The 11953-nt window shown below is 31.6% G+C and overlaps 3 protein-coding genes across 9 annotated transcripts in view; 1 reads left to right on the forward strand and 2 right to left on the reverse strand.

Moving 5' to 3' along the window:
• Dgo (ankyrin repeat domain containing protein 6 diego) overlaps positions 1-2845 on the forward strand; it is a 279288-nt gene extending 276443 nt beyond the window's left edge. For 5 of the 6 annotated variants that reach the window (XM_076307117.1, XM_076307113.1, XM_076307114.1 and 2 more), the window contains 3 exons: positions 157-436; positions 1372-1611; positions 2202-2845. In XM_076307117.1, the coding sequence (XP_076163232.1) occupies positions 157-436; positions 1372-1611; positions 2202-2365 (684 nt within the window). In that variant the 3' untranslated portion in view covers positions 2366-2845. The remainder of the gene's footprint in view (positions 1-156; positions 437-1371; positions 1612-2201) is intronic. The other variant, XM_076307118.1, reaches the window with a different exon arrangement.
• Positions 2846-3275: 430 nt separating this feature from the next.
• On the reverse strand, positions 3276-5847 carry LOC143144007 (CDK5RAP1-like protein). Of its 2 annotated transcripts, none has more exons than XM_076305932.1 (7): positions 5447-5847; positions 5045-5275; positions 4762-4969; positions 4315-4635; positions 3895-4216; positions 3636-3785; positions 3276-3522 (listed from the first exon to the last, which is right to left on the reverse strand). In XM_076305932.1, exons 1-7 carry the CDS (start codon positions 5736-5738, stop codon positions 3295-3297), a joined length of 1752 nt encoding a protein of 583 aa, XP_076162047.1. In that variant the 5' UTR covers positions 5739-5847; the 3' UTR covers positions 3276-3294. The 2 variants fall into 2 exon arrangements, with proteins under 2 accessions (XP_076162047.1, XP_076162048.1); XM_076305933.1 differs by having other exon boundaries at positions 5345-5465.
• Positions 5848-7315: 1468 nt separating this feature from the next.
• Positions 7316-11641, reverse strand: LOC143144051 (vesicle-fusing ATPase 1-like). Its single transcript, XM_076306048.1, has 10 exons — positions 11571-11641; positions 11257-11345; positions 10696-10920; positions 9967-10594; positions 9661-9885; positions 9271-9570; positions 8891-9181; positions 8271-8455; positions 7985-8143; positions 7316-7896 (listed from the first exon to the last, which is right to left on the reverse strand). Exons 1-10 carry the CDS (start codon positions 11571-11573, stop codon positions 7770-7772), a joined length of 2232 nt encoding a protein of 743 aa, XP_076162163.1. The 5' UTR covers positions 11574-11641; the 3' UTR covers positions 7316-7769.
• Between the last annotated feature and the right edge of the window lie 312 nt (positions 11642-11953).

The following is an 11953-nucleotide window of genomic DNA, read 5'->3' on the forward strand; positions in this document are numbered from 1 at the left end:
TGGTTCCCGGGTTGCGTCGTTTCGAGGATCGGGTAGAACCGTTGGGTCGCGAGAGAGTTCGGTTCTCTGAAATATTATGAAGTCTGTAACGCGATGAAATTCTCTGCATAATAATTTTGTTCGGAATTCAGAAAAGTTGCGATCATAAATTACCAGGATCTTTCGTCTCGGGATCATGGCATGAACTCCTGCCAAGAGGAAAGTAACGCAACGCGGAAGAACGACGACAACTCGACCGAGTGGAGATCTTCGGGACGACGCAGCGTTCACGAGATGATCAAACGATTTCAACAAGTACCTGGCATGCATAACGGTTGGCGAGGTCCCCGTTCAGGGAGCAGCGAACCGACCAGTCCCGAACACAGTCAGTGTTCCCAAAATCAAAGGGTCCAGCCGCAGGGTGGCGTTGGGAACGGCTGGCACGGCGAAGGTAAAGGTATTTCGTCAAGTTACATGGGGCATGTCGAAAACTTGGCGCGTGCAAAGTAAGGATCTCGTCGCTCGTAAAGAAAATCAACCTCTTGGATGTACAATCTCGTTAGTTTATGCAGATATGGATACAAGTGTAGCTCGATAACTTCGGAAAGAAGTCCCCTAATGTTGGAACGACTCTATCGGTTATCCACGTGGACTCAATCTCCAAAATCGAACGTTAAAGTGTCTATTCTTTCGCAATCGATGGTCCTTGTCATCGTTTCATAGTCTTTTTTTAAACAATATCGTAATAGCTGCACCGTTCAACGATCCGCGGGAAGATGACCGATGAGTGTTTACATCCCCACTCTACAGGCTACCAGTTCCCCCACCATCGCGCGCATTGTCGCTATTGGCCGCTGTCGATCTCCCGTTACCGTGCTCGGCCAATAACCACGATGCACGCGATGGTAGGGGAACTGGTGGATCATAGAGTGGGGACGTAAGCACTCGTTAGCCTTCTTCTCGCGAACGAACGGTACGTCTCGTCGCTGGGGCTGATCCCTCGTCACTTTTTCTTTAGTCACCGAGCTATACGCATCTTAAAATGGCTAACGATACCACGTACGTAAAACGTTACTTTACGAGTCTCCGGATTTTCAATTATAATAATATTTGAATTCGTCCGATATTTTCAACATCGTTTACCCACAATTTGTGCAGACTCGAGGAGTATTGATACGATTCTAAATATGTCTTTTTAAGCACGTCCGTTGATAAATTATCGGAGTTAAAAATTTGCGAACGAATAATTTAGAACAATTTGCGCCCGAAGCACTGTGTAGCGTTTTTTTAAATTTTGAAAATATTCTTATCGGATCGAGGAAAATCCAATACGATCGTTGATCGCGTGGTAAGTTTTGGGAATCTTTTCTGAAAGTGTTATGTTGAACGTAGGTAATGACAGCGAGAGCAGCGAGGGAGATGACGACGAACAACCGGAAGCACTTAACGGAGGGATCTCTGGAAAAGGAGTAATATCGGAGCACGTGCATTACGACAGTATAGCCAGAATGCCATATAGATCTCGTAATGCGGTTTATAGCCCGACACCGCCTTTACACGATGCGCACAATGATTCAGGATATAGTACCCGCATGTATGGCTCTAGTAAAGGTGCATCACCATCGTTATCAGGTAAAAATATCTAACTGTAATTTATGTCGATAATAATCTCCTCGCACTGTTAAATGTTAAACTATAATATTTCTGAAACTATCTTTTCGTACGAATAAAAATTAATATATTTTTATATTCTTCTGTTTCTATATTTTCTTTATCTCTGTCTATATTTTCTATATATTTTTTCTTTATCCAATATCTATATTTTCTTTCGTTTATTCGGTTTCTCTGAAAACGTATGCAAGTACATCTCCATGTTTCTCTTTTATATTTTACTCTTTTCTTTTTTCATATATTTCTAAACACCACTATTTCTCTTCATCTTTCTACGTTTCCGTACCTCTATATAGTATACGTCTCTGTTGTAACATTTCTACATATTGTAATAAATCGAATAGTCATCGATCACTTTCGTAATAGTATTCTACCACGTTTGTAAATTTTGTTCTTTTTCTCTAAGCCTTTCCTGTTTGCGTTACATTAAATCCAGACGCACCAGACACAACTATTATAGATGAGAATTATTCTGATTTCGAGTTTAAATTAATTTCGTTCCGATTCTAACAGCCTTACAAAAGAATAACGATCACATTATCACATTTCAGGTCAATTGGAATGCGACGTGATTCTTCCAACCACACCAAACACATTTCCCAGCGGTGAACAACTGGCTGCACTGTTAGAGCAACCCAGGAACCACGATCTCACGGTTTACGAACGCGGTGCAGACAACGTTGTTATTAACATCGGAACCGCGAGTCTCGTTTAAGAGATACTTCCAAAGACATCGACTTTACATGATTTCATGATACCTACTCAGGTGTTTATACAATAATATAAATATCGTGTACAAACCAAGCTGTTTATACTGTTAGGTAATAATCTTGTATAAAATGATTTTTCTTTTAAAGATCAATGCATTGTTATTTTGTAAATAGTTTATGATGAAACTTCAATGGTATACGATTATCAAATTATAGAAAGTGTCACAAAATAAAGTGGGATATACCGAATCACGCAATTTCTCGGGTCAATAAAAATCGTAAAATATTTACCATTTTGCTTTATTTTCGAAATATAAGCAGCTAAAATTAAGATGTATGAAAAGTTTGCATACTTCGACTTATCCCATACTTTTGCAAAACTATAAACTCCTATTAAAATGTTCAAAATTTGTCCTCGATTATATATTTCTTTAAAAAACAAATTCAGGTGTTAATGCAATTCTAAGGTACTATAAAATGTTCTGAAAGCACGTATCAAAAATTTTAATATTATAAAATTAAAATATTGAAAGATATTTTAAAAATACGAAAAAAATATATGACAAGATACCTGTTACAGGAATTAATTACTTAGAAGCAAAAGCTTAGTTACGTAGTCAATTCTTATATTTCTATCATTATATATATACATATATATATATATTTTATATATATATATGTATATTTTTTTGAAAAAACATCATTAGTATCTTGTTTAGAATAGGAAATGTTTATGTACCTACCTATAAAATGCCATGTACCACAAAATTAGGTTAAATTATATCTATTTATTATATACGTATATCATAGTAACTACATGCTTGTTTTCATTAACAATATTATGATTTTACCAACAATGTTGGTAATCGATTGTACAGCGATAGATGCGATTAAATGACAAATGAAGACTTTGGCAACTATTATTCTCTTTTATTTATAATACAGATGACGATGCAAATTCGGTTATCGATGAATGATACAAAGGTACGCCTGTTAAGGTGCACATATTAGCATTACAAATTTCTACAACAACATAATCACCACTTTGTATGGGTTTCTTTACATCAGAATATTTGTCAGTAGGTATGCCTATAGTTGGAATTAGAACTCGTATGTCACCGTCATTCTTTCCTTGAAAATACTCATTTGATCGCTTACTGACCTAAGATTAAAATCAAAATTAGATTGTCTCTAAAACCATTTTAACTATTATACCATTTACTTCTTATCATTTTTATAATATAATTTTATTATTATAACATAAAATCATTTTACCCCTTCTATAAGTACAAGTTGCAACTGTCCAATCTGTAATTTATTCAATTTCTCTGCAATAGAATTATACAATGAAATCATTCTTCCAAGTCGTTCTTGTTTTACACTCGGTTCTACATCGTCTTTATAGCGACGATGTGCGGTAGTTTTCTAAAAAGTAATAAAACAGTAGTAATAAATACTTTGTCTTTATAATATAATGTAATTTACAAGTATCGTCGAATGTCGATTGAAAAAAATGTGTATAAATATAAATTACCTCTCGCATGCTGTACGAAAATAAGAATGCTTTGTTATATTTTACTAATTGTATCAACGATAATGTATCTTGAAACTCTTCCTCCGTCTCGCCACAGAATCCAGCAATAAAATCACTGGAAAGATATATATTCGGAATAATACCGCGTATATGGTATACCAAATCTAAATATGCTTCTCTTGTATATCCTCTCCTCATTCTCTCCAAAATGTCAGAATTACCACTTTGAGCAGGTAAATGAATTTTCTTACAAATATTCGACCTCTCGGCTATCAATTGCAAAACTTCATCAGGAAAGTCTTTAGGATGCGGTGATGTGAATCTAAAAATGATTTTCAATTAAAACTGCACTTTGTAAGATTAAATATTTTAAACTACAATATATTTTATAATTAAATATCATAGTGGAATCTGTAGTACCTTATCCTCATTTCTGGATTAATGAGAGAAACTTTATCTAACAAATCACTAAACCTACGACCTCCTATTTTGTTCTTATATACAGTTTTAAAACCTTTAGCAAGATGAGTTTCCACATCATTAGCCACATAAAATTTTGATTCCGACGTATCTCTGTAACTATTTACATTCTGTCCCAGTAATGTTACTTCCTTTACACCATCTTCGGACAAGGATTGAATTTCATTGACTATGCTGTCGATTGGTCGTGACCGTTCTCTTCCTCGTGTAAATGGTACAATGCAGTATGTGCACATATTATTACAACCTCGCGTTATTGAACTAGAAAAATAATTAAAGGTAATTAAATAAAACTTAAAATTAGGAATTGTGAATTATGTGTTGCAAGATAATATTTTTATATAAAATATAATACTTTGTTTGTTATGAGCAAGACTAAGACATTACACAAATGCACTAGTGCAGTCCGGGTTCAGCCTTATTGGTAGAATATCTGCATATGTTTCATCAAATGACAAAATAGTGTTAACAGCAGTTTCCTCGTCTGGTACAGACAGTAGTCTTGGCAAATCCTTATAACTGTCTGGACCAGCAATCACATCGACAAGTCGACCTCTTTCTAGGATTTTGGTTTTTAAACGTTCTGCCATGCATCCTAATGCAATAATAAATAAATATATTACAAAACCTATGCATTATATTATTTAATTTTTGGAATTCACAATCATACCTAATAAACCAATTTTCACCGTATGCTTCTTTTTTTTTCTGATAATATTTAAATTCTCTAATTTGTTCCATATTTTTTGTTCCGCATTATCCCTGATGGAACACGTAACTAGTAGGATTATATTAGCTTCTTCTAATTTCTCTACTTTTTTGTAACCATGTGCTTTTAGAATAGACCAAATTATTTCTGCATCATTAACATTCATTTGACAACCATAAATTGCGAAATAGACTAAAATAAAAATAAATAGAAATAAGAATTAATATTCTTCTTCCCATAATATTTCAAGAAATACCATACCTGTATAAATTAATAAATAATAAGTTATACACATTTTGTTTAATTACAGTCAAACTACAAATTTAAATAGATACAACTTCAATACAAGTCATACTTATTTACCTCTCTGATTACATGCATCAATATTCTGGATATACGGAATATCTGGTGTGCTAACAGAATAATTAGGAATTACAGATTCACTCGATATAAAGTCGTTCAATGACGGTCCATTTTTTGATAGATTTTTGAACCGTTTTTGATCAATTGAATTTTTTTGACTGATCTCCTTATTAACCTCAAATAGAGTGGCAGATGTGTGCAATGTTTGACGGTGAAAATTATAGTAAAATATTTTTTTGCATTGGGTGAAAGATTTTTCAAGGAACCATTTCTGCGACAAATTACGAAACATTTTAAATAATTTAATTTGTTTTAACACGAAACTACGCTGTTTGTATTTAACATTGTCTACAAATGTACAGCACAATCGCCAAATCTTGCAGAATAGTACACAGTAAATAGTTAACTATGTAAGTCAAGTAAGAACCGGGGGCCAAGTTTCAAGTCCCTTCCATCCATAACAATTTTTTTTTCAATCTCTTTTTTTATTTTATATTAATTTTTCGCCCATGAAAACACAATTTTAAATAAATTGTAAATAAAATTTCTTAATAAAAAACTTTATTTTCTACACTTTCTTGTATTAGTATATATTTGTTACAAAATAATAAGAATTCTATGCATTCAAGAAGAACTTGTCAAGAAGAACAATTTTCCAAAGCAATTTCATTTACTACAAAAAGAAAACAAAAAAATAAATTATTATTATATATAGGAAATACAAAATCTATCACTCATATAAATATTAATTACTGAAACTGAAGTATACACTGTTTGCAGCTGGCTTTATACTTTTTATTATAGTAACATAATATCATGAATAAAAGATGTTAATACATAAAATAAATACTTCTTTTTTCAACACACGATTTTACAGTCCAAATTCTAAATAATTTTCATACATTATAAATTTCAGTGAAAAATGTATTTTAAATATCGAATGATAAATTTTTTTACTTGTTCTGAATTGCAAGTAGATTTTATTTCATTCTTATAGATATATTAGGAAGATGTAAATTCATTACTGCTACACATCAATACATAAATTTTAATTGTGATCATAGAAAAATGATTTATGTTAAATCATTTATCAAGAACAACAGAAAATCTAATGTAATACACAACTCCCTTAACAGGTAACTTAATTCAATATACGTACAAAAAATTATTTACCAAATCGACGGTATATATAATACATAGATAAACTATTATAGAATAAATTATAATTAAACATTATTCAAAATAATATACCTATTCACAATATGTTTAGATTCCATGTTTCTTCAAATGATACAAAATGTACAGAGTATTACATTTTTATTATAATTCTCATTAAAATGTTAATAACAAAATAAATATTTGTATACATTACACATCTGGAATGATTTCACAATAATTCTGAAGAACACCCCTAAAAGGCATTAATCAAATAGCTAAGTACATAGTAACAAACATTAAACAACAAAATATATACATATATTTACAAGAATTGCAATAAACTCTTTAAATAGTAATTGAGGCATACAATTACACATGTAGAGTATGTATAATGTAAATTTTCTTGATAAATAAATGTGTTTATTATTGTAACAATAGATAAATTGTTTTATTACTTATATACTATCAAAAAAATAAAATATCTTACTATAAAACATAATAATAAATTAAAATTGAAGGAAGCATTTCACTGCAACTTGAAAAAGTAAGTTTCATACTTATACAGACAAAAAATACAGATTTATTATACATATACGTATTGCCATTGTATTAAATATAAGTTTTCAAAGCTTCTGTAATAGAATAATAATTTGAAACTTATTTTATGCGGAAATGTATTGTAAACATTTAATTCTATCTTTCTTTAACAAAAATTTTACTTTTTCGGCTATTATATATTCTCTTTTTACATTTCAACTGTACATTTGCCATATATTTGATTTTAAACTATAAAATTCCTTTGAAAGTTTTGAGCTACTCTTGTAATAAATTATCACGTAAAAGTATATAAAGTAATGCCTAGTTAAAAAAAAGTATAAATACTGAATTCTTTGATTTCTTTAATTATTTCTTAAAATTACTTAGAAAACATAAAAAGAAATGTAATTTTTCTAAAATATTACAAAATATATTTTTTAATATTTATAAATAATTCAAATGCATTACTTGTCTCCTTCTATGACATGTACATAGTTTATAACAATGTATTCTTCAAATTACTTACGTTTAACGTGCATTTAAATACATATCGTTTCAATACTTATGCACTATGTATTGTTTTTTAGTAAACGACACCTAATTCATTTCTACATAAACAATTAGAATTTTACATACTTGCCTCTAGTGCAAACTCTTCTTCTAATTTTGAAATGAATTTTGCAACTCTGTACTTTGATTCCACTTGACGTGTCATGTCTATTAGACATAACAACTTTTTTATACCAATAAAGACGCTAAAAAACCAAAATACTATTATTATATGTCTAAGCTGAAAACATTTTCATACAATTACTACTTCTTAATATTTATTGAAAAATGTACCGTCTTCCTTGAAGTTTGGAGTGCAAAGATGCCATTTCCTTTTTATTAAAGAGATCTACTTCTTCCAGAACATTCAAGAGATGATCAGATGTTGATAAGTTGGGTACATGAAGAATTGCACTAAATGCTGATAACATTTCCATGTCTTCCATAACTTGTCTACGAAAGTATAATAACTTCAATTACTATGTAACATTACTAACTATTTACTAAGCGTAGTATTACAAAGTATTATCTTAATTATTTTAATTGCGAATAATTATTCCACTGAGATTAAGCATTTTACCTGCGACTTGTGGTACAAAGTATCAATAATTTGCGACCACGCGGTGGGTATTTTTTTAACAGAACTAAAAGAGCTTGCAAGGTCAAGTTAGAATATCGAGGACCGATTGGACCATAATCCAACAAACGCTCAATATTATCGACTAAAATACAACTAAGTTGTGAGCGATATGCATCGTCGAATATCTGGAAGAAACAGAGGTAAATTGAACACTTTAGTTGTTACTATTATTTTTGTCATTCTTCTCGCATTAAATACGTTTATATTTGAAATAAAACAGAATGAGGCAAAAACTGAAAGCAATTGGAATTTTCTCATATACACAGAAACCAAGAAGTTGTATATCCCTTAGCAATCTGGATTATGTTGTTATAATATAAGCAATTAAAAGTGACTGGTGCGAGTCTCGACAAACCCTATTTATTACCTAGTTAACTGAATATTTAATTGCACCTAGAAATAATCTACGTAAAACATGTGTATCAATGACGTTTTATCAATTAAAAATATTAATTGCTCATATGTTAAAAACGAAGCATTACATTAAAAAATGGTAAAGAATTTTTCAATGATAATTGGCATGCGGAATTCTTATTTTCCGAATCACTCTTGTAGATTACCTTTCGAATAGAAAGGCATTTTGCAGGTTCCGTAAAACCGACCATGTCCTCTGGCGTACACACTTTAATGAATGGAAAATCAGAATTTTTAGCTATTTTTGCAGCCAGAGCTGTTTTTCCACTATTTGGCGGTCCTTCTAGAAGAACCGACACAAGACCGGAACCTTCAGCTGACCGCGCCTCTTGTATGTAAAGATTACCATCGGACAAAATTTCTGCCACTGGTTCTCCCCAATTAATAATTCCACGTATAAGAAGATGTTCCAAAACTTCTGCACTTGTACCGAATGCCTAGAATGCAGAGTATATTAAACAGAAATTAAATTATAAGGATCATAATAGTTCGTCTATACTACTTGGACCCTTTTCAAATTACTTACAGGCTTAACATCATTTTCTAGAGCATGGAAGAAATCAGTTTTAGAAACCATAAGTTTTTCCATTGCAGCAGGATCCACCTCTACCTTGCTAGAGGCTTTGATCAATCTGTTCATAGCGGTACTTTGCGCGGCTCTAACTAAACCTTCCAATTCCGCACCACTGAAATTTTTTGTGAGCGTAGCTAATTCTTTCAAGTCAACATCCGGCGCTATCTTCTTATAATCTCTCATTCTAGATGTATGAATATTAAGGATTTGGAATCTACCATGTTCATCTGGTAAACTAATTTCCATTTGTACCTTTAAACATAGACCATTGTTAAAATAATTTTCTCTCTAATATTCCGTTTAAATAGTATTTTTATTTAATTCAAGATTGTAAAAACGTACTTCTAATCTGCCAGGTCGTAACAATGCTTCATCAATCATATCTCTTCTATTGGTCATACCAATGACAAGAATATTATTTAATTGTTCCACCCCATCAATCTTTGCAAGCAGCTGATTCACAACAGTATCATGTACTCCTGTATTTCCAGCAACACTACCGCGAGATTTACAAATAGCATCGATCTCGTCAAATATAATTATGTGTAAACCACTGTTTGGCCCAAGCTAAAAATTTAATTTTTTTAATGTTACAACAATACCTCAATAAAGTATTCAATGGAAAGTATTTATATTATATTTTTATACTCTTTTTTCCTCTTCTTCAGCATCAGCAAATAACCTTCTAATATTAGCTTCACTTTCTCCAACATATTTATCCAAAATCTGGGGGCCATTGACGATTTTAGGTTCTCTGGCATTCAACATAGTTCCTATTTGTCGTGCCATTAATGTTTTACCTGTACCCGGAGGACCGTAAAGTAAAATTCCTTTTACATGTTTGCAACCCAATTGAGTAACAATTTCTTGTGGAAAGACACGAGATGCAAATGCTCTTCGAAAAATTGCACTAAATTCTTTATCCAGACCACCAATTCCCATTTTTTGGAAATCCCATTCTGGATTAATAATTGACTGGCGAACAATTTTGCCTTTTGCTTTACCAACAAGATTTAAGCTTGAATTTTCTGCTTTCTCAAACTGTATCACAGTATCACCTAGACACCGTCCCATTTGAGTCTTTTTAGGTACTGTGTTTTGTCCAGAACTTATAGCAGACAGATCAGCAGCTTCCAAACTTTTAACCACGAGACCAAGCATTTTCTTATCTTTAAATTGAAACACCAGCTGCTGACCCACGGTGAATGCCTGTCCCGAAAATTGCAATAAGAAATCCTTGGCCATTTCATCGGTATTATATGGTTCCATAGTGGTTCTAAAATAGGGCGTGTTACAAATGTTGTGATAAATATTCATGTCCTACAATTACTTTATGGCAACCTAAATACATAGGTAAAGAAAAAACATTATACGTACGACTTCTTTTGCAAAAAGTCAGCTTCCAAGACAATAGTGCATAAACACTCTGTACTTGAAGTAGGATTAAAGTGATAAGGTTGGACCTCAATTTCTTGATTGAGGGAAAGAGTAGCCCATTTTCGTTGGGGTAAACTGAAACCCACAGTTTCCCTAGGCACTTCATAATGTCTTTTTATAGTGAATACAAAATGATTATTTGGTACAGTAGTGACTTCAATATACCTAAAAATATAATTACATAAATGACTATTCTATTGTATCATTTAACGGATAAAAGTATATACTTATAAACTATGTACAACTTTAACATTAAAATGATATGTTTGATATTAAACAGTATATTAACATTTGTTATTTATATTATTCTGTTAATATTAAACATACATTGCCACTTTTGGTGTATATTTTTTCAGAAAAACAAAAATTGAGTGACATTTTCATCTAATTAGCTGAAAGCTTTTCTAAAATCTATATTATATATATATATAGTCTTCTAATCTTTAGATCTTGTTATAGGTATCAAATCAATGAAATAATAACAAGATAATTTATCTCTACCTAACATCATCTGGGAAGTCATCTGGATTAATTATTGCACAATTAGAGATGCTGAGTTCGTCTGTAGGACATTTCACTGCTCTCATCCGCTGTGGATAATGAAATTTTATCATTTAACGATTGACTAATATTCCATCAAACCATGTAACATCCATAGTGAAAAGTATTGATGAGACTTGAAGTAAGGGGGGGGAGTTCACAAATAAGTTTCTTTTATCTATTTCCTGAATTAAATTTCCTACATATTTGTCGTTACGAATGCACGAGACAAAAGATAAAATCATATTAATATTTATTCTTACATTTAGACTTACCATTACTGACACCTTTTTGATAGTACACTTTGACAACCGGCGCCTATACAATATGAACCTGCAATGCAGGATATGAGGACAATCAGTGTGACCAATATTATAAATCTGTAATCCAAGAATGTAGTGCTAGAGATTTTGTTTTTATTTAATAGAAAATTTTTCTATAACTTTTAAATCGTTGAAATAATTTTTGTCAATTGTTGACGAAAATCTCAAATACAAAATATAAAAGTATGTATCGATATATTCATATAATATCCAGAGAGGCACACAACTAATCATTTAATTTTCTTCCCTGAAATGGCGATCTCCTATAATATTCGTAATTTTCGAGAGACCTCTGGATTTGAGGAAGATAACTCTAGGAACTATAATCAACTGCA

The sequence above is a fragment of the Ptiloglossa arizonensis genome, chromosome 3, assembly GCF_051014685.1.
Source record: "Ptiloglossa arizonensis isolate GNS036 chromosome 3, iyPtiAriz1_principal, whole genome shotgun sequence".
NCBI classification, from domain to species: domain Eukaryota; kingdom Metazoa; phylum Arthropoda; class Insecta; order Hymenoptera; family Colletidae; genus Ptiloglossa; species Ptiloglossa arizonensis.